At 41.8% G+C, this 23,724-nt stretch overlaps 1 protein-coding gene across 4 annotated transcripts in view; it reads right to left on the bottom strand.

Annotated features, from left to right (window-relative positions):
- Window positions 1-23,724, bottom strand: part of LOC139643394 (unconventional myosin-XVIIIa-like) — a 134,961-nt gene that overhangs the window by 68,078 nt on the left and 43,159 nt on the right. For 3 of the 4 annotated variants that reach the window (XM_071518530.1, XM_071518532.1, XM_071518533.1), the window contains 8 exons: window positions 20,345-20,432; window positions 19,124-19,230; window positions 15,877-16,053; window positions 14,029-14,239; window positions 9,324-9,466; window positions 9,017-9,117; window positions 7,433-7,496; window positions 6,652-6,796 (listed from right to left, as the gene is read on the bottom strand). In XM_071518530.1, the coding sequence (XP_071374631.1) occupies window positions 6,652-6,796; window positions 7,433-7,496; window positions 9,017-9,117; window positions 9,324-9,466; window positions 14,029-14,239; window positions 15,877-16,053; window positions 19,124-19,230; window positions 20,345-20,432 (1,036 nt within the window). Of the gene's footprint in view, window positions 1-1,456; window positions 1,469-6,651; window positions 6,797-7,432; window positions 7,497-9,016; window positions 9,118-9,323; window positions 9,467-14,028; window positions 14,240-15,876; window positions 16,054-19,123; window positions 19,231-20,344; window positions 20,433-23,724 lie in introns of all 4 variants that reach the window. The other variant, XM_071518529.1, reaches the window with a different exon arrangement.

Genomic DNA, 23,724 nt, shown 5'->3' with positions numbered 1-23,724 from the left:
AGAAGAATGACGACGACGACAAGAGGGGGACGAAAGATGAAGAGTATGTAGGAAGGAAGGGGGGGCAAAGAGGACACAGTTAAAACTCAAAAGTGGAGAGCTGAGAGCCATCTTAGACTTCGCTAGCTAGTGCAAATATCAACCGTAATCCATGTCAGACAGGGTTGTGAATTCTGATCGCAAAGTCCTACCTTTAGACCCTTAGATTAGATATGTATTTCCCTTAGTATACACCCAAAAAATTTGATTTTTCCGCAGATGCTGACATGGGTAGACAGTATTCTGTCTGAATACGAGAAGATGATTGCGGGAATTATGTGAAAACTGGCAGCTAAGGTGTTAAGATTCACAGTTTAATAGAACTTTCCTTAAGGAGATGCTGCTCAAACACCAGCCATGAGTTTTGGTAAATCATTTTAAGTGCCGTGACACCGTGATGACAATAAATAGCGTGGGAAATAAAACGCATACAGCATCTGAAGATACGGCGGCATCAGTTTTGCTGGTTTTGCAGGTTGAGAGTTTGGTTCCCGCATGGAGATTTCAACGGTATTCCTTCGTTATTCAATGCTACTGTAGGGGTTTTAGGGCCGTGATTTCTAAGATACGTGGTGGCGGCCACATTCAACAAACCCAAATTAAGAAAAAAAGTGTTGAGACGTTAAGAACTAAAGCAGCCCAAGATGAGACCGCTAAGCACTGCTGTTTATCAGCTACTGGCTCTCAGTCTGTGTTTGCGTGCTCGTCTGTATGAGGAGTTCGTCTCCAACTGGTCTGGAGGCAATTCAAAGCCCCTGGGTTGGAATGGACCGAGGCAACACGACCCAATGCGTCACCCCCCGATCAAACGGCGCACGGACATAAAGCGAGGAGCGCCCGCCAAGCAGCATCAAAAAAAGACAAGCAGAAGGTTCTTTGGGGTACACGGGGCGGGCTGGGAGAAAAAAACAAAATATATATATATATATATTTAGAGGGTAGAGACTAAAAAGACTAACTAGAGACGTTAAAATGAACAAGCTTTGCTTTGCTTTGGGTTTGAGGCTGCGTTGTACTGTGACAGCAGCTCGGGAGCCGAATGCGGGCGACATGGGGAGGCATCAGACGGAGCCGCTTTAAAAGGGACAACAAAGTTCTGATCCCCATGATTTTCATCTCACAGAACAGAAAAAGGGTGGGATAGGGAGCGACGGAGGGGGGGGAATTGTCATGAGGCAAAGAAGAGGAGAGAACACAAGAGAGGGGAGAGATGAATAGCGGCGGAGAGAAAATGAGGAGGAGAAACAATAAAAATGCTAATGACTTAAGGTCTGGAAGGAATGATAAAGGCATTAAGACAGAATATACAAACAAGAGAGAGGGTTTGAAAAAAGTTTTAAGTTAAAAAACAACAACGTTGAACGACTTGTATGGAGGTTGTTTTTTTTTTTTTTGTGTTTTTTTTTTTTTCCATTACCTTCATCTGCGTCTGCGTTTGATAGGGCGCAGCATGCAAACATGCAAGTAGAGAGAAGGGGTTAGAGACAACACAATTCATGTATTCATCAATTCACATTCACTAGCAAAAAAAAAACAGACATTAGCATTAAACGACACTGACATCCCGCCACCATGCTGGGGAGGCGCAAGCTGAGGAGCCGAACATGTCGCTGCTGGAAAGGGAAACCTATGCTTTGCAGCGGTGGTTCTCAAAGGAAGAGTTGTGGTGATTTGTTTGTCTGTTCAGTCATGGTGGCTATCGCTGCTCATGCCAACTACCCAGTTCTTCTCCTATTCATTCCAAACAAACTGGAAACATTAACTGCGCACCAAAGGATTTCTCCTGGAAAAAACAATCTGTGTATCATTCATTCTTTTCACATTCAATTGAGAATCCAAAATCGGAAAATGAAAAAACTATTTGTTATTTCGTTATTCGTTTATGAATCTGATACCAAAAACGGTTTGTTTTTTGTACTTTCGATTTTATGCTCAGATCAAAAATAGGAAATGAAAAAACGGGCCACGGGCCGAACTTGATTTTGATATTTAATCTGTCCGATTTGTGTGACCCAGAAGTTATTGACCTCTTCGTGTGTTGCACTTGATAAGCTTGCAGCAAATTTGCCAACAGTTCAGTGTGAAAGAAAGCCTGAAAAACCAGAATCACGCAGTGATTGTAAGTCAATGAATCAGTATTTTTTTGAGTAATTTGGTATCGACACCATGGCCGCACTGGAACCATATGCTAATTTAATTAAAGACTTATTTGAAACTGGGAAGATGCATGCAGAGATTTCCACCACGCTGCAGCAGATGGGTATCCACTTACAATCAATTACGATTAATTTCAGTTACAATTACAATTGACTTACAATCACGCAGTGATTGTAATGAATGATACACGGATTAAAAACCTACCCGACATTGGGTGTTTGGAACAGCAAATGGAAAAGCTTTCATGAACTGGATATAGGTTGAATCGCTATTGTGTCATATCAATCAGCGATAGAGAAAAATGACAGAGATTACTTCAATTCACTAGAAATGATCCCAATTAGAGAATGTATAAGAATGACTATTGTAATCCTAGGTTTCACTCTGACTACTATTATCTCTCCATGTACAGTGTAGACAGTTCTATAATAAATAAATCTAAATAAACAACTAAATCTTCCTAAATGCGATCCAGTGGGGTTTTGTGGCCCTAATGTGCGTCTATGGCAGGAGAATGATTGAGAAGCACTGCTGCACAGTATGAGGCACGGGGGGTGAGCACACCTCCTTGTCTTTCGTGCTGAGAAGCTGGTGTAACAGAATTAGATCCAGCCAGAGGCAACGGCAACCATTTACTGTGCTTACTTAGGGCTGTGAGTGGTTAAATATCGCTGCTGTCATGGGAAAACCTAGTAACTCCAGTTTTTGTTATTTTTCTATGTTCCAACTCCAACTTCAGTTCAAGGATTACATGTTCTGCTATGGGTTGGGAAACTCCTAAGACCCTTGAGCTTTTGAAACCTTTTCAAAACCGACCGGATAAACTCAAAAAGTTGACATTTTGGAGATACAAGGGAAATCTTACAGGCCCTGCTGAAGTGATAGGGCAAAACACAGGCACACACACACACACACGTTTGTGTATGTGCATTACTGTACTTGCAAGAACCTTCATTCCCTAACCCTAATTTAAACCTAATCCTAAATCCTAATCCTGAGCTAACCTAAACCTTTATCCTAATTTAAACCTAATCCTTATTTTAACCCTAAACCTAAATCCTAAAATTCCCCTATGAAAAAAACATAACATAAAACATAACAGCACAATAACCATAGTTACCATATAATACAATAGTAAAAACCATCATGGAAAAACCATAGGATATTTTCAGAAGAGTTTCCCCTTTTCCCCTTTTCCCCCTAAATATTCTCACTTTGGCCAGAGTTCCCTCCTCCCTCCTCTTTCTATCCTTGTGATAAGGATGGAAATACAAGAACACACACACACACACACACACACACAGGCTCTGCAGGACCACCAGGGCAGCTCACCTCCACTTCAATGGAAAAGTGGCAGGGGGGGAAACACTGTTTGTTTAAGTTGACCGGCATCCTCCCTACTATGAACTGAACCGTTTCACTTTTCTACTACAAACCCTTTATCCCCTCTAACTGGCATGGAAACAGAGGATATCAAAGTGTGAAGCGGAACAGCAGCCAGTGAAAAAAAAAAAACCTCCTTTTGTTCTTGTTGCTGTAGCAGTCAGCGTGCTGCTCACTGTATGCGTGTGGAGTCAAATGTCAAGCCTGACCCCTACTGGCAGCCGGGAAACGTGGTTCAAAGTCAACTCCACTCAGACAAAGCTCAAGTCGCCACATAGAACATTTTCCTTCCGAGTCTCTTTTTTTTATTTTTTATTTTTTTTAAATTCGTTCATTTAATGTTTTTTTTTTTAAAGGGGGGGCGATGACCTGTGCAGAGGGAGTTGGCTTATTTTTCTGTATAGATTATGGTAATTGGAGCAGGAACACATTCTCATTAAAAAGGTTGAACTAGTCTGGCGAGGCACAGGAATAAATGGTTGGCGGTGTGAGGAAGCAAATAGCTGGGCGGGGGTGAAAAAATAGAGTATTCAGAGAGAGAGGCGTAAACAACTGGAAGGAAGGAAGAGTATGAGCAAGCGTGTCGTGTTGCGTGTCGCCCCCTCCCCCCCAAAAAAAAAAAAAAAAAAATTCAGCTTCATGCAAGAGCAGCGTGGATGTGCTCATACAAATACGACGGGACACACACAAACACATTTGTCTTGACTATACTTGTGAGGACCTTCCATTGACTTTGTTCATTTCCTTACAACTAACCCTTACTCTAACCTGAGCTGATTCCAATCTTAACCCTGAAACAAGTCCCAATGCTAAACCAACATTAACGTCAGAAAGCCAAATTGAAGTCTTGAAGCTGTGAAACTATAAATTAATTCTTAAGGGACACAAAGTCCAACTGTGTTTAGTAAAGCAGATATGAAGCATATTGCTCCAACTCCAATCTTGGTGAATTTCAAGTTTTAACTTCAGTTCAAGGATTACATGCTCCTCCTATAAAAACCCATTGGATGAACTCTGACATTTTGAAGATAGGTTTTCACTGGACAACAAGTGCTTAGACTGACATATTGTAAGCCTCTAATACCTCTTATAACTCTAATACTCTAATACTTTTTAAGGAAGCACAGATACCCTATAATCCTAATGTTAAACGTAAACCTAAACCCAAATCCTCAACCTAGACTAACCCCTTGTAGAGGTGAAGACCGGCCAAAACGACCTCACTCCAAAGGTCTAAAACTCAAACTGGCTCTCACAAGGATAGAAGTACAAGAACACACACACACACACACACACACACACACACACACATTCTGTGGAGACGAGCTTCGGCCTGCGCTGGGATGATTAAAAAGTTCATTACCGCCTTCGTCTACATCTGTGACTGCGGGAAGACAGAAGAATATCACTGAGGAATAGCACTGCGAATACAATTTGAGAGCAGCCACCTATCTGTCTTCATTAAGAGATAGACGGCACCAAAAAAAAGAAAAATGTCCACCGTACATTCAACACTCGAGCCCTCCCCAAATTAAAACTTCTCAAGAGTCCTCGGTTGTTCTAGCCCTCTTTGTACGAGGCGAGAGAGTGACATTTTTCCTCGACATGCCTAATGAATGGCGAGGCGAGCGCTGGTTCCCAGTATCTTTGAACTGCTTATTTAATTAAGGGGCTTGCAGAACAAGAGTAAATGGATTTCACGACGCGTCTGCGCTTCTTTTGGGCATTTCCTTATCATGGGGGGAAAAAAAGCATGCACGCGGTCAATTAATGAAAGGGTGTGTTATGTTGTCACCCTCCATTTTCTAATAAGAAAATTGAGTAGAGTGATATCAAAGTGCTTGGGTAATACTGATGGGGAGGCTGGTAAACATGAATGTTTTAATAAAAGACTAAGACACACAAATGAGAAACACGGGCTGTTTGCCATTCTTCTTAGGGGATACACTCAGTGAGAGGATAAGGAGATAATATGCATCCATTTTGTTAAAGACACACATTTGGTTAGTTTAGTGAATTATTTCAGTTTTTACTGGTAGAAATGACAAACCAAGTTTAGTCATGGTTAGCTCACTACCCTAAGGCATATTATATCAGCTCTTGCAAAGACCCATTAGAGGCTTTTCTGAAAATAAACCAAGTTCTTGGGAGATTGGCCTGTTGGTCAACTTGGCCAAAATCATCCATGTGTCCCCAGTAGATCACTGGCTGCAATGCTTCATGCTAACACTTTAGCATACACTATGTTGAGTGATAGTAGCTCCATGCTAACACTTTAGCGTACACTATGTAGAGTGATAGTAGGCTCCATGCTAACACTTTAGCGTACACTATGTAGAGTGATAGTAGGCTCCATGCTAACACTTTAGCGTACACTATGGAGTGACAGGTGTCCACTAACATCATCTCAACAGTACGAAAATGAGAACTTGTGGCAGCTCCAAAACTAAATGGCAAGTAATCTTAAATGACATATTTTTGTGCAGGACATTGGTAAAATTTACACAAAATATGAAATAACATAGATATGAAATAACATTCTCTTTCGAACTACCAGGGGGCTACTTTCCCTGTTTCCATAGGAAGTGAAGGTGGTGGGTGATGGGAGACTGTGTACAGCTAAAAGTCAGCAGCACATGAATATTTGGTTGATCACCTGAAACAGTTAAAAAAAAATTAAACCTGGCTACACCAGCAACATTGAGTTAATGATATTTCATTTTTTTTAATGTTTGAATCTACAGACCATATAATTAAAGCTACAAACAATTTCTTATTACTAAAAGGTCTGTCTCCTTTCTTCGGATAATACTAGCAGCCAACTATCGTTCAACATAGCATATACTAAAGTGTTAGCATGGATCCTACTATCACTCCACATAGTGTAAGCTAAAGTGTTAGCATGGAGCACCAGAGCCGACAATCTGCCGGGGACACATTGATGATTTTGGTGTCTACTATCTCATCACGTAACGGCTAAGTGGGTCAAAGAGACAGCCTCTCAGAAACTTGATGTATTTCTTCAACAACATTGTCTGTCTATTTGCAATCAGTGGGTTGGGAGGTTTCTACCTTTTGTGGCGCCGGCGGCCCCGAGGTGGTAAATGGCCCCCAGGACGAGCCAGAGGGCCTTTTGCTCTTCACCAGAGATGCCAAGCACCTTCATGGCTGCCTGCAGCTTGGTGAACTGCTGGGAGGCTCGCTGTTTGTCCTCAGGCTGGATAACACAAGATCAGATGAAACTTTAATGATCCCTGTGGGGGGACTGGGTCAGTGTAGCAGCAAATAGTAGTAGGATACAGCAAATAAACATAGAATATAAATAAGAATGTAGCAAACAGGGGGTAGTAAACATAATGCAATGGACAATTCTAGCATGTGAACATATTATATGGAAATGTATGAATGAAAAGTATGGGGAAAAAAAGACTTACAGCATTATGAGGGTGTGCACAATAACAGCAGAACATATGAAAAAATGAATGAAAATATGTACAATAAAAAATAAAAATAAAATGAGAGAGAATATGGGATATGAAGAAATAGATGGAGTGCAAATGTGCTTTGTATTCACATCAGCAGATCTACAGAAGGCCATACACATGAATAGAAAGTGTTGTGAAAACAGGAACCAGTGTTGACATTTATTTCAATACACACACACACACACACACACACACACACACACACAGACAGACTAATCACAAAGGGACATGCTGTGCTTTGTAATTAAACCACACAAATAAATACAATACCTATATAGACAAAAAAAATCTTTTCCTCTTTTTGTGCTTGGGCGTCACTGTCGTCCTACAGACAGACGCCCCTTAATCACACCATCCAGTGCAATTACCTTAGACTGAGGCAGGATCCCAAAAGCGCTGTTCTCCGCAAAGTGGTTAAAGTGCAGCTCCGTTCTGGGGGGGAGAGGGGGGGGGCATTGGAGAGTGAGAATGAATGGGTAAAATGACATGAAATGACAGGCCACTCCACCGCGGGGTCGATAAATGAGACAGAGTGATGAAGGAGCGGTCGGCCACCCGTGCCAGCTCATTGAAAACCTGCCCGGCGGCCGTCGCGGGACAGAACGTACGGGACGCCCCCGCCGCTTGATCGAGACGAGGCTCGCCGAGGACAAAGCCGCCCATTATCTTTGTGCGGAGAGACGGCGAGAAAGAAAACTGTCTGCGGCAAAGAAATGTGAAGACGCCGCGATCGATAGCCTCGGGATGACGGTGTAATTTCAGTCCGGGTTTTTAACAGGCTGCATTGACACAAACCGTGCTTGGGAGGAGTATATTAATACTCTGGAGTGTTTACTCATTTAGTGTGGTTCATTTGGCCAGGTGAGGACAACGCCGTACACCGAATAACCTCAGTCAGACTCCTGAAAATGTGAGTCTCAGTCCTTAACTGTGGTTCAGACCAAAGAAAACCAACTGAAGGTGTGATCGCACCCTGACAGTTGTTCTATAATGGCCAGGTTTTCAGGCACTGTATGATGAATACAAAAATAGGATGTATCGAAAATGCCTAATTTACTGCTATAAATAAAATTTTGCTTTGGTCGAACATCCCTTACTTTTAAACACGGACATCCCCATATAAGCTCGGCAGCAGTCCTCCAATATTACAGTGAATTTCTTTTCAGCTCTAAATACTAGTAATTACTATTAAGCAAAAATATTACCTAAAAAGGTATGACCCTGGACACAGAATAATAATATTACCATGCTGTAATTGACAGTAATAAATATGATTTTTAGACTAGGCTTTGAAAATAAAATTGAACGGTGAGCAACCAATATTGGTGGCCAACAATTCATACTTCTGTTCTGGGTTGTGCGCTCTGAAGTGAATATGATTATGTACCAAAATGAAAAGATTGGGTTAAAGTTTAGTAATTGCTCTCTAGGTGCAAAACAGTAAAGCGCTTAAAAAACAAAATAGAACAATATCACTGTGTTCTTTTTTTAAAAGATTTTTTCAAGACATTTTTAATGCTACCTGGAATTGAATTTTAGACCAATTTAACAAAACAAAGAAACAAAGCAAACAAAGTCTTTTTTCTGATTGACCATAGCTAATGAATGTTCTGAAACGATAAATGAGCAGGAAAAGAAAAGGGACATCAGGAAATTAAGCCTTAAATTAAACAGGAACGTGATGTCCAAGATATTTGTCATGCTGCATCAACACTGTTCTGTATTAATCTAAGAATAAAAATGCACATGAGGTCAAACTTACCGTGACCAACTGGAAGTACAAGTAATTTAATATATCAGAAAATTAAACCAACACTACTGCCGGTCCCACTCACATCTGTTCTTACTTTGTTTGTCTTACTTTCCAACTCTGTCTCAACTAAATATCACTCTGCCCATACCACTATAATTTCACATTGGCATCTTTTAATGCTTAGGGCTAGAGGAGTCACCTGAGGGTGCTGTCGGCTCCGGCCATCATGTAGTAGAAGACGTTAAAGGTGGACTCGGCCTCGGGACGTCTGGTCACCCTCAGCTTCTCCAGCAGCATCGTCTGAGAAGAACGGAGCACCATGGGTCGGACTGCTCTGCTATGGACTTACTCAACATGTGGAGGTGTGTGTGTCTCCTAGGGCTCGACTGATATGGGTTGTTGAAGGCCCATACTGATATTTTTCTGCATTTATGTGTCTTTGAGCTGTATGCACATCTGTATGTAGTTAGTGTGTGTGTGTGTGTGTGTGTGTGTGTGTGTGTTACCTGGATAGAAGCAGAGGCCACCTGTCCAGCCTGGTCAAAGTCCAGGGACACAATGTGGGAAAAGCGGCTGGCATTGGTGTTCATGGCGGTGGCGCTGTTGCCAAAAGCCTCCAGGATGGTGTAGACCGCCTGCCACTTTTCCGCTGGGATGGGTAAAACAGACAATTGTACCTTCAAAAACTAGCAGTCAGTTTGAAGGATTGAAGGAATTTTACCAGAGTGAACTATGTAGAGCTAAAATGGCTGAGTAAGATCTGACCTTCCGATCTGCCTTTGATGTTTCTCAGTAAAATACTGGACTTGTCTACATGCAATTGACTGAGTTTCTGAATACAAACAACATATTTGAATGCAAAGCACGGCAAAGAGACGGCTCTGATGAGGATTGTAAATGATGGAAGAATCAACCTTGATGCTAATAAGCTCTCTGTTCTGGTGTTTCTTGACCCGAGTGCAGCCTTTGATCCTCCTAAATAGATTGCATAAGTGGGTTGGTCTTTCTGGCATGGTTTTAAATTGGCTCAGGTCTTACCTACTAACTAATAAGTTCTTTGTTTGGGTGACCACTCCTCAGACACTCCTTTTCCACCAAATTAGCTCTGGTTTTTGAACTGGTTCCGTTCAGGATTCTTGGAACCTTGGTGCCATGTAGCGAACCAGCCCCCGTTTCCACCAGTTTTGAGCGGAACCATTGTAATCAAGGATGCGTTATCAACGGAGGGCGTTGCACAATGCACACCGGAAGTAAACAGTAGTAGCAAGATGATGTCACTGATGTCATCAGGGTTCGCACTTGAAAACCTGCTATTTTTTGGTTCCAGCTGGGAACCAACTTTTCGGGTTCCGACCCAATTTATTTTTGGTCAAAATGCTCCGAACGGTTCAAAATTAGGTGCGCGAACCGGAATGGAACCTGTTCCATGTTGGTGGAAAAGGGGTAAGAGAGAGAGTTGGTATTACAATCCGGAGTGCCCCAAGGCTTGATTTTAGGCCCAATTCTTTTTATCCTGTATATGCTCTCACTAGGGGCCATCATTCGCAAACACAGCATCGGTTTCCACTGCTATGTGGATGATATACAGCTGTATAGCTCAGTCATGCCAGATGATCTGAATCCTATGCATGTCCTTAGTAGCTGTATTTCAGAGATCAATGCATGGATGGCGCAAAATCTTCTTAAATTGAAGAAAGATAAAATTGCAAATTCTCGTAATTGGGCCCAAGGCGCCACAATAGAACATGATTACACAACTTAAGTTACTGACAGAGAATATTAAATCTAATACCTGAAAAGTATTACTAAGGTCAATCAAACCTTTTCTCACCCATGATGATACAGACAGATTAATGCATGTTTTTATCACTAGCAGGCAAAAAAAAGACTATAGGACAGCTACAAAATGGACAAAATGCTGCTGCTTTTAAATAGGACCAGGAAGAGAGCACAAATTACTTCTGTTTTAAAATCCCTGCATTAATTACCAGTTCATTTTTGAATAGATTTGAATATTCTTTTATCCGTTTTTGAATCATTTCACGAACTCTCCCCTGACTACATTATAGATCTGCTTAGTAAATATGTTCCTGGCAGCACCCTCAGATCCTCGGATTCCTGTCTTTTAGTTCTACTTGTATGTAGGACAAAAACCTATGGGGAGGTTTTCAGTTCCGATGGTCTCCCTCTGGATCCGAGGGCAGCTGGGACAGTAGACATTTTTAAACGCAAGCACCAACAACAAAATGAACCCAGGAATGCATGGCTGTTTTTTTCCTACAGTGTTAAAGGGTTTAAGGGTGGATTTTTTACTTCAAGTTGAATTCTCCTCATTAGCTTCACTCTTATTTACATCCTATTTTTCTTTGTGTTTCTTCTTATCTAATTAGCGAGTGGTACACAACTAGAGGACCAAACAATGAGACAGCAAAACTCAGTACGCTGACATTTTGAAATGCACAGTGGCGTGTATGACTGTGCTTTTCCTGGGCTGCATGCTAGATCTCATCGCCCCCCTCTTTCATGGTCCACTGTCTAAATGCTGAATGCTAAAGCACTGGTTAGCCTATTACCGCTAAAGCAAGAGAGCTGGGATACTTCAATAAGCTCACCTAATTATCGCTTTCCTCCGCAGGGCTTCATTAGGGGGGCTGCCCTCATCCATCACACACGAGCATAACCACGCATATACAACACACACAAACACACCCTCGCATTTATCAGACCAAACTTCCACCCACATTTGTACGAGTGTGCCAAGCGCCTTAAAGCTGTCTCTGTGCTTTCCCAAATTATTTATCAGCCCCGTCAAACTATCCCCAAAGTCTTCTTCAGAAGATTTCACCTAGCAATCTGGTGAACTCTATGCTTTCATTCCCTCTGGCTTAGGTTCTGTATGCCTGCCTCAGTCAGTTTGGCTCTCTCTCATCTCCAGCAGCTTGGATTCTCACTGAAGCAAAAAGAGACATTGCAATGTCATCGCCCCAGTTGTAACCTTTTTATAATGGCTACCTGCGAATTGATTTTAAGATCTTACTGATGACTTCATGGCAGGGATGGGTTTGGACCAAGTTATATCGCAAACGTTTTAAGGTCCTTGGGCAGGTTCCTATTTAGATTAAAAATAAGAGGTTCCTATTAGCTGTTCTAAAGTCTAGATTAAAAACAAGAGGTTCCTATTAGCTGTGCTAAAGTCTAGATTAAAAACAAGAGGTTCCTATTAGCTGTTCTAAAGTCTAGATTCAAAACAAGAGGTTCCTATTAGCTGTGCTAAAGTCTAGATTAAAAACAAGAGGTTCCTATTAGCTGTTCTAAAGTCTAGATTCAAAACAAGAGGTTCACATTGGCTGTCTCAAAGTCTAGATTATAATGGTTAGGTATCGTTAGAAATTTATCAATACCATTATCGCTACTGCTTATCGACACAGATACTTATCAATACCCTGATCAATATTCTACTCCCCTAATGTAACTGAGAGTGTGACTGTAAGGTATTGATCCTGTCTAATGCTTGTCCACCCATCACTAGTTATTGCTACCTTTGATACAGTTGTGTCAAGGTGTTTACTAAAGGAAAGGGGGGTGTAACTGGAGTTGAGGACCATTGTAATCTACCTACAGTAGAAAATATTAACCAGAATTAGATTTTATACACTAGTTCTCTCCGTTTGTCAGGTCAGTAGAGGACAACATATGGAGAGTTTAATTCCAAAGTAAGATAGCCACCATCTTGAAAATGTGACTCGCTCTTACAAAATGATTGCTGGCATCAATGCATAATTTACTATTGATTATTATTGTCATTCACCAACTTAAGATCTTTGCTTACAAAAAGAAACATTTGAAATAATTATCAGTGGTATTTTCAAATATTGAGCAGTAAACATTTTTCCCTAAGGAACAGATTTATGGCTGATGAAATGAATGAATGAAACCCTGTACATGCTGTGTAGGGATTGAGAGTTTGATACACAGGGGATGCTGCCTTTTGTATTTATGCCCCAAGTAGATGGAACGCCCTGCCTGAGGACCTGAGAGAGGCCCCCACACTGAACACCTTTAAAACCAGGTTAAAAACCTTTCTTTTCACAACAATCTATGGCTAAGTTCTTAATGTGTATGTGTGTGTGTGTGTGTGTGTGTGTGTGTGTGTGTGAGTCTGTGTGTGTGTGTTTTGTATATTTTGACATTGGCATATTCTGCACTGATTCTTGTGTAACTGCACTAACACTTGTTGATGCATATTGCATATGCATACTGTATTGTCTTTTTATTTAAAGCACATTGTTTTGCCCTGTGTATGAAATGTGCTGTATAAATAAATTTGACTTTGACTTTGACAACTCGCTACCACAGAAGCAAGCAACGGCTGCGGCTTAACAAGTATTTATGGATCAAAATTAAGAGACATTAAGAATAAGTCGCCTTGCTATTGCTCAAGAAGTCAAATGCACTGCAAAATGCCAGAGTTATGTCAGAACAAATTAAAATGACAACAGTGCCGTTGGTCCAGGAGCTGATGGGTATTTCGGTTCAACAGAAACCGATAGCTAATCGGCACTGGTGCAAGATGCCCAACTCAATTATAGAAAAAAAGAGATTATGGATTATACATAAATCAGTTGTTTACCATCAGGGCTCCTTCATGGCTCAACCTGCCTGAGGAGCTCAGGCTTCTAAATCTGTATCAACATTTAAATCACTTCTTAAAAATCATTTTTATAGAACTGATGGTTTACTTTTATGTTCCTTGCCTTGCTTTTACATTTCTGACTTTGCCATCACAGCTGTCAATTTTGTTTCTTTTTGCACTTTGTAACAGTGTTTTTAAAAGTGCTATATCAATACAGATTACTGGGTGTTTGTGTTTGGTGTGTATTTGTGTTTTGTTTATTGTTTTGAGCCCTGTCTGTTTTGTCTTGTCTATATTTGTGCGCTGTGAAAATTATGAAAATAAAATATATTAAAAAAGATATTTGTATTATTATTAGGTTATATGAAACTTTAATGACCCTGCGGAGAGCAAATGGGGGCATAAAAACACACTCAACCGAAAATTCCAAAACTTAAATATAAGAATATAAGTCCAAAAAAAGCAAAAGTAGTATCAGCAGCAGCAGAACTCACTGAGACAAAAAGATAAAGATGATGCTAATTATTATTCTATATATTATTATTACTGTAACCACTCCTTTCTCTCTGCGGGCTCACCGGAGAAGATCTTGCCGGTGCTGCCGGCGATGGAGACCAGGTACTGGACCAGATGCTGGCAGTTGGTGGTCTTGCCGCTGCCGGTCTTGCCCAGCAGCACGATGGACTGGTCCTGCCGGGTGGTGAGCAGGTTGCGGTAGGCCGACTGGGCCACGGCGTAGACGTGAGGCGCCGAGTCCTCGCGCCGGCAGCCTTTGAACATGTGCATCACCTGAGGCGGGGGGGAGAAAGGGAGGGAAGGGAGACGAAATGGAATGGAAGGAGGGAGAAGAAAGGGGAAAGAGAAATAAGAGGAATCCGTGGTGGGGAGCTTGTGTAACAAACTAGCAGGAGAAAGACAGGAGATGCTTACGGTGCACACTCCACTGTACAGTGTACAGTGCTGCCAATCTGATATTTCTGACATTTATGATTCAACATTCAGGCAATAATCTTTACAGGGTGTCTGCAAGCTTCAAGTCGATTTAAGACATTTTAAGCCAGTTAGAATGAAATGTGAGACCAATTTTGCGACTGTAGAGCCTATCAAAATAAAGGTCTGTGTGACTGGGTTGACTTCTCACGACTTCTACAACTGAATTGAAGCCTTAACGTGCTTTAAGATCTTTTAAGGCCTTGAGCTTAGATACTATAAAACATTTAAGACTTTTTCAGGACCCGCACATGCCCTCGCCTCGCTTGTCTTCTTTGATGTAGTTTCACCATGTTACCAAATGTGCTGTGTGTTAGACTGTGTGTGTGTGAGTGTGAGAGCCTTCCCAGGTCTAATAAAGAGTCATTTCATTGCGAACAATGAGAGCTGAGGAGATGTTCGCGGCTGCTGGCCTCTGGGAACTGTAACCTCCAAATCTCATTAGGCTAATTGGATTTCATTGTCATTTGGAGAGGGAGAAGCCCTGGCTATCATCTCACTCATCTTTCTTCATTTAATTAATAAGTCTCTCACCACTAACTAGGCAGACCACTAAAGAATCCTCTCTGGGTGTCCTCTGCAGAGGGAAAGGAGCATGAGTGTGTGTGTGTGTGTGTGTGTGTGTGTGTGTGTGTGTGTGTGTGTGTGTGTGTGTGTGTGTGTGTGTGTGTGTGTGTGTGTGTGTGTGTGTGCATATTAGATGCACATCATTTAATAGCTCAATGATGGTTTGTGTTTTAGTGTCTCAGAGTAAGTGTTAAATATCCATTTGGCTCTGAACTCAGACAAGGTTTTCCTAAGTGCTTCATTATTATTACATTTTTATGGCTTATGTATGTTACTTGTGTGTGTGTGTGTGTGTGTGTGTGTGTGTGTGTGTCTGTGTCTGTGGTTGTCAGCCTGTGTGTGTGTGTGTGTTACAGGGTTGGGCTAAAACGGGTTTCTGAATGCCAATCCTTAGCAATGCCAATATTTTTGGATTAAAACTACCAATGTTTGTGCCAATATCCAATATATCTACATTTTTCATGCCCACAAATTCTAAAACATCTCCAGTATTTAGTGTTTCACCAACAATTGTATTCTTGTCAGGATGGAAAAGGATCTGAAACAGCATTTAGACCATCATGGGATACTAAAACTCTCCACTGAAAGCCAAAGTAATAATGATAAAACATATTCATGCATGGTGGTGTGGAATCTGATCAAAACGTCTCATCTTATCAGAGTCAATTCAGGTTAAGGTCTTCCCATAGACAACCAGTGTAGTATTGACCAATTCTACAATAAATATGTAATCAATCCAACTGCATCATATCAGAGGTGGACCACACTGACTGGACTAGATCTGATTGGAAATAAAAAGCCAATATCGGCCCCGAATATCAGTCTAACCCCTCGTGTGCGTTCTCAAATGCATGCGTGCGTCTCCTCACCTTCTCAGAGTACATGGATGGCGTGCTGAGGGGGTTGATGACCACCATGTTGGGTCCGGCGTAGGTGTGGATGAGGTTGCCTCCGTAGCGCTGCCTCAGGGCGTGCATGACGCTGGACTCGTTCAGGTAGAGCAGCGAGGCCAGATCCTCCGATCGGTCATATGAAGGAGGGTTAGCCTAGGGCCGGAAAGAGAGGAGACCGTGAGGAAAGTTGCCAATGATTAATTGGGTTTGATGCCTCATTGGTGTAACTGAAGAGTTGTCACAGTTGTAAGAGTAAAAGGCAAAAAAAATCATCTGTGAGCTCTCCAGTGCCCCCGTGTTGTTTGATTGGGCCAATAATGGAGGGTTTGCCTCTTCTTCTATCTGCTGATAGGCCACACAACACTGATGGTGTTACGTGAATCCGTTCAACTCTGTTGGCAGAGGAAAATATCCACGATCTATTTCTTAAAGGGATAATAAGTACGATTTTTACTGCCCCAAAAATGACCACAACAACTAAAAAGCCTTGTTTAAGCCGAAAAAGCAATTCACAAAGCAGTTTTATTATTCCAGAATTTTGCATGGGGATATATTACCTCTTCCCTTGACATTTCTGTTCTATCAATTTTGTTGCATGGATTACGTAATGCTCCTTTGACATTTAAGTCTTTGTTTGAAATGAAAAAGATGGGAATGTTTTATGTCAAAGTGAAGTGAAGTAAAACTCTCATCATGCCCATAGAAGAGCACCTTGACTTATACCACCACTCTTCTAGGTACAGCGTCTTTTTCCCACCATTTTCATGGTAGTTACAGTAAGAAATAGACCTTGGATGCTTCAAAATTGCATTTGACTGACGAGATAAAATGGCAAAGCTGAAGAATATTATGTTGTTTTACAATCCTGAAAAGGTATTTTCTTCATTTTATTCAAAGTACTTCAAGTCCCACTATTCACGTTGCTCCATTCCTATTGGAACCAATATAGAGTAGATGCAGTACCCTATGGGAAAGACTCAAAGTTCTAAATCCCACTCTCCGTGGATATTGCCATAATATCTTACATGCATAATACCAATATACATTTCAATCTTGCGTCTAGCTGTCATTGGTAATCACCAAGCCAAGTCTACTCTGCGACATTACAGTGACTGTTTATTGCCACTGCTATTCATAGTTTTATTAAAAATCTATCTCTCAACATTCACAGCAGGCCTCCTGACAGGCTGGGCAGATCACGAGGAACAAGGGAAAGTATTCATATGGCACTACTAATAACGATTAGCTTTCCAAGTCGGCATTCGACTGGCTATGAGTGAAGGGCGATCAGTTCACCAGATATTTAACTTTTTGACCTGACCAGGAAAAACCCCAGGACCGTTAGGGTAACATGATCTGGGGGATAATATTATGCCTGGGTCCAGAGAGTTGAGGGTCAAGAGAGGGGTGGGGTGCTGTTTGCAGCAGTATATGTACTGGGCAGCGGGTCGGGCATTAGTATGCGGCGACGTAAAGTGCCACCGGGAGCAAACCCCACTGCCAAGTCTTTGATGCAATTAAAACAGATGTCTTTTCCCCTCCCATCTCCCGCCAGCCTCCAAGTTTGCAATTCCTTAATCAAACAGATGCTTCAAACATTTGATTAGCTGCCATCGACCTTGACGGAGCAAAGTCACTCTTATCGTCGAAAAAACGAATGGCTTTGCCTGTCTTGGGTAAGGGAAGAGGGGAGTTGTCTTTCTTCTTTTTCCCTCTATCAACAGATATCTTCTTGTCAAGGTCTTGGAGACGGCGTGAATATTGAAATGTTTTTTGGTACCGGTGAACAGATTTTTTAAGGCCCGTCTATGTCATGTCGGGCAAGGTGCCAACGGCTAAGCGAACTGAGCGACAACAGGTGGCGGCGGCTGGGCGTCGAACCTCCACCTGTTCCCCTCTGACCCTTTCCTCCAGACACATCCCATCATGCCCGGTGGCTGTCGGTGTCCTTAGCGGCCATCTGTGGTCGCATGACCGTCCTCTCTGGGCACGCTCAGACAGACTGAGTGACAGGTGGAGAGTAGACCTCCCTCCCTCCTTCTGCTGCTTGTGCATGCCGGGCCCTTTTTTTAAAAGTCAAACTGTGGCCCCGAGGCATCGTTTTCTAACATCCTGGCTGACAAAACAGCTTTGTCTGGGAATGAATACTGAATATACTTGATGTATTTACTACAGTGCCTCTGCAAAGGTGAAACAGGACCAGAGCCCCACTGGTTTTCTACCCTACCAGCTAGTTAATTGCTGTCACCTGGCATGCCAGGTGTAAATCGGTCCCTGATTACATGGCTAGAATGAAAACCAGCAGGGCTCTGGTACTTTAGGACCAGGCTTGAGAGCCACTGCACTATGACTAGTAAACAAAACATTATGCATCCAGATTTTAAACTACATCAGCAGTTCTTTTTTTAATACAGTCATAGGCTTATGACACTTAAAGGAATAGTTCACCCAAAAATGAAAATTCTGTCATCATCTCCTCCCCCTCATGCCAGTTGAAACACAGGTGAAGTTTGTCCATATAACACACAGGGAGGCTGCCAGCACAACTCCATAGCAGCCTTCTCCAAAACAACTGAAGTCAATGGGGACCAGTTCTTCAGAGTTCCAAAAAGACCTACAGTATATTTACACCATCATTTAGTGCAAATCTGAACTACAGCTGATTGATTTGCAACAAATAATGGTGTATAGGTCTTTCTATTCACAGTGTGATTGTTTTTTTTTGCTGTTTTTGTTTTGGAACCCTAAAGAACAGGTCCCCATTGACTTCAGTTGTTTTGGAGAAGGCTGCTACCAAGTTGTGCTGGCAACCTCCCTGTGTGTTATATGGACTAACAAATTTCATTTGTTATGAGGGTGAGTAGATGATGACAGAATTTTCATTTTTGGGTGAACTATTCCTTTAATGATGTGAAATTACAGTGAAATATACTCACATATTTACATATACAATAATCTTCACTAAGCTGAAAAAAACATCCCCACACTGCAGACATTTTTCTTCCCACCAGTTATATTATGCAAAAGCGTATGTCACTACAGTATCAGGATGGCTTAATTTTGAGCTGGATCGCCACAAATTCTGTCACTACAGATACTCACCTGGCACCAAAGATCAGGCAAAAGCAGATGGCAATTTTAGTAGCATGATTTTTACCATTAGATGTCAGGCTTTACACAGATTTGGGTTTGGGGTTTAGTTACTCTTTAAACAGTCACTTACCTTCTCCACATCATCCTCGTCCACATCCAGTACTGTCCCATCATGCTCCAGTTTGATTTTCACCTTGCCCTCTGGAAGGGAGCCAGGCTCTGTCTTTACCATGGTGGCTGGGCAGAGAGAGAGAGGAAGCAACATTAGCTGTTAGGGTTTATTGCTGCTTCAAGTGCCCACACACATCTGACAATGTGCCTGCCTGAATTATTGTGTTTAGTAATCTAAGTGAGTAATTGGCTAATTAACCTGAAGAAAAAGTGTCCATGGGTGTTAGATGCACCTTAATGTCAAGTACAGTGTGCCGTTATGTATATGATACTCCTGGTGGAGTTTTGTTGCTTTTAAAAGAAAGATTACCCAATTTATCACTATAAATGTAGGCTTGAAAGTGTATGTGTCCAATGTAGGCTAGACAGTATAGGAAATGTAACAGGATAATCGTATATTTCTGTGTTTCCCTACTGATGTGATTTTGTTTCATGAGCAATAGTTCTGCCTGGCAAGTGCAAAATGGACAAGAAGTTGATTCAAAGTTTCCCAGTTCTATGCAACTTTTATTTGAAAGGAATAAATGTCATAAAACGTTTGTTTGTAGCTGCAGACTAGGGCTGAACAATTAATCGAAATTTTATCGAAATCGCAATATGGCCTACTGCAATTTTCAAATTGCAGGAGGTGCAATATTTCTTAAAGACGAAATGTGTGTCAAAATACCATTTTAAATGAAATATTGTGGTGCTGCAGAGATGTCCTGGCCTACACATCATATTCTACAGACTTAAGAAAACATCTTTGTTTGGTACAGATCCCCGCAAAAGTCACACCATAATCATTTTAATACGTTTTTCAATGAAAATGAGAATAATGATGTAAAAATGATCATTCCCTCTAATATCACAAATCATATCCCAATTGCAATATCAGTCAAAATAATCGCAATTAGATATTTTTTCAAAGTCATTCAGCCCTAGTGCTACATAGATGCAATTGGAGCCTCTCACACTGCCCACAATCGGTCAAAACAGAGTGACTGATCAACCAAGTTGCTGGCATGAACACACAGTACATCTATTATTGTTTAGTGGAGGATGTCAGCGGGACAGCAGTAAAAACAGCATGAATTTATACTGCCAGCTTATTTGTTTCTGGTATGAATGGAAGTGAAGCATGCAGGAGCAGAAAACGCTGATGGATCTGGGAAAAATCCAAAAAGTGTTCGCATCTCACCCAGGGAGAAGCCATCCTTGTGGACCAGCCAGACTTTCTCCGATCCATACCACGCCTGCTCTGCTGCTATCTGCTCCTCGGTCTTCACCTGGTGGACAGCGGGGACAAGGAGAACGTTACTCATCTTCATCGTCGAAAGTGCCGATATTCTGAACAGATTAGAAATGTCATTACATCTTAATCGGAACACACTGACTGAGGGGCCAAGCCGCTTCACTGGACCACTCAAAGTCAATAAACACCGGTTCGTTCTGATAGAGTTCAGGCAAATCATCATACACTAAAAGACTCCAAATCCAATTCTGGCATGGTTATACACTCTGACTTTACAGGCATCTTTCAATAAGCATGTAACAGAATGGCTGAGATAAGTGCTGAGATGGCCACTTTAGCCAATTTGATACCAACACATGCAGAAAGGCTATGAAGGAAACGCCTATCAAGAGGATGAACATGCAGTGGATGACAATGGGCACACAGTGAGGAGGCGCTGGAGAATAGCTTGGATGGAGAGGAGTGGGAGACTTTGCAGCATAGGGTCCAATTGATATGGGTTTTTGAAGGCCAATGGCTATACTTTTGGATTGCGCTATTGGGCCAGTATCATTCAATTTGACAATTTTCATGACATACTGTATAATATAACTAACAAGAGGTTCCCGCAGAATTCTATTCTTGTCAGGGTGGAAAAGCCTCTGAAGCAGGTAGTCATCAATCAAACTGCATCATATCCATCATAAAGATCATAAAGCCAATATCACATTTTTAATGATATAAAAAATTCTGATATTTAAAGGCCAATATCAGCAATATATATCGGTTTAGCCCTAGTAGGAATTCCCTCACTGGTCTGTGCTCCCACACCCTCCCAAAGCCTCTCACAGTCCACTGGACATTGCATGCTCCTTCAGGGTGGTGTGTACAAATATGCATGTGTGTCTGTTTATTTAAGTGTGTGTGTGAGAGAGAGGGAGAGTTCTGGTAATCAATGTAAACTGTCAGTGACCCCAAACCAAACACACAGTTTCAAGTCAATATAACAAGCCACAGAGGTGGGTTAGGAGGGTTGCATGAGTGAATGTTTGCACTCAATAAAACCACACTAAACATCACAACACGCAACCAAAATGCTTGGTAATTTGGTTCAGTGCACACTGAAGGAAGAAAACGGAAGGAGGGAATAAAACAAAATCTGAATAAAATAATAATCACAAATAAAATATTAACTATAATTTCAACAAAATAAAAGACAATTGAAAATCCTTAAAATATTTTATATAATATGTATAATAATTCTAACTTAATTACATTAAATTATATTTAAATAAAACAAAAAATAAACAATGAATGAATGAAATCAAGAAAAGAATAAAGATAATTACGCTCTTATTTTGAAATGCAACCCATTAACACAAATTGAATCATGACTCGATTCAGTGACGACTGGTCATTTTGGATTCCTGCAGTTCATAAAAAAAACAAAAAAAAACAAAAAAGACAATTCTACATATTAATCCAAATACGAGTGCAATGCCAGAGTGTCACACAGTGTGATTTGATGGGAAAAGTGGACAAGACACACTGCAATCCGCAAGCACAGGGAGAGTTTTCTAGTCAACAGCACAGCACTCCGCGGTGGAGGGTGATGGAAAGGTGGTGTTTTTTTGGTCAGGCTGGTGAATTACACTCAGGCACAGCGCAGGCCAGACCTTAGGTTGCTGGGCCGCTGCATGGGATGCCTGAAGGAGGGCCACAGGGTCCTCTTCCACTGCTCCCTGGTGATTGGCCAGCATGAGGAGGGAGGGGGTCAAAGGTCACAGTTAGATATGAGCAACAGATATATATGGAGGCTGAACAGCACACATACCCAAGAGCAAACAGGGAAAATAGCGTGTCATCTGCATAGGTGGAGATTTTATCATCGCATCAGAAAATGTAGGAGCAACGGATGCTTATATTTATCCAGCAAACCTGCGAGAAAGAAATCTGATAATATGATCCACTTATTGGCATTACAGTAGATCTGCTTGAAAATGTTGCTATTCGTGGTCAAGTGTAACCGATTAGTGGAAGCCTAAAATTGTTGCTGCAAAAGAAATCAATTGTAAGACATTGTGGCTTCAAATGTTTCTTTGTGAGGCAACAAAGTAGAGTTGGAGTCATGAAGGAGGACAGATGGAAGTGACTGATGAGGAAGCGAGTCTACATCTGGAGATGAGTTAATGCATGATGACACAGAGCGACGAGGTGGCAACGTCTGACCGTCATAAATCACCGACGGCCACACATCACTCACACACACCAGTCAAACGCGCTGGTCATAAAACCCCCTCGGATCGGACGCGCCAGACACACATCCACTGCCGGAGCGGCCCGGCTCCAGGCCTGGCCCGGGTCCAAACATGCAAACAGCGTTTTATCAAGGAGAACCGCTCAATTGCCATGCCAATATCGAAATAAGAGGCAACACAAGAGAAATGCAAAACTCATGCGGGGCCGTTCTACCAGCCTGATGTGTCCTGAAATCAAACCGTTTCGATATGCCGCTGCATTACAGGTAAGCAGGTTAATAAATTGCAACTCATGAGCAGCAAAATGGACAAAACAAGGATAAAGCAGTCAAAAAGCTTTTGTCAGACCGGTTCACAGCATACAGAACTAGTAAAAGAGGAAAAAAAGAACTAGTTATAAAGTTACAAAGTACAGATTAGGGTTTGACTGATATGGGTTTTTGAAGGCCAATACATACAGCAATATTTTTTGATTGAAGTTACTGGCAGCCAATATTTGTGTCGATATTCACCATCTTTAAATTGGGCCATTTTTGTTTTTTTTGACAAGTATCCAGTGTTTCCCCCAGAAACCCAAGACACTAAAGTAATACTATGAACACATTCACATCTTCACACATACTTGTATGAAATCCAATCAAAATGTTGTTGGAATCAGTGCAGGTTAAGAGCTTGCCATAGACAACCAGTGTGGTATTCTATAATAAATATGAATCAATCAAACTGCATCATATCCATCATATCAGTGGTGGACCACACTGACTGGATGAGTTCAGTTTGTTAATAGGACAATTTTGGCCTCATGTAAATCAGTCTAACCCTAATACAGATGATCAAAACTGACAAGCAGGAACAAAAAAGGGATGATGGCAGTGGCGAGAACAGGGTGAAAAAGTTAGAAGGAGTCCGGGCCTTACGCTCCAACACGCCACACGAGTACAAACTCCGGCCAGGAGGCTGGGGGGCCGCGGTACCTGGGGGGGGGCCCGCGGCTCTGGGGCCGCCGGGACGGAGGCTTGGACGGAGGCTGAGGCACTGGCTACTGGCTCCAGCTTAGCCACAGAACAGCCACAGAAACACAGCCGCAGC

This window comes from Centroberyx affinis, unplaced genomic scaffold, assembly GCF_046629955.1.
Source record: "Centroberyx affinis isolate AG114_WGS23_722 - 3 ecotype Tasmania unplaced genomic scaffold, CSIRO-AGI_Caff_v1 ptg000592l_1, whole genome shotgun sequence".
Lineage (NCBI taxonomy): Eukaryota > Metazoa > Chordata > Actinopteri > Beryciformes > Berycidae > Centroberyx > Centroberyx affinis.
This window is presented reverse-complemented; position numbering and strand designations above follow the sequence as displayed.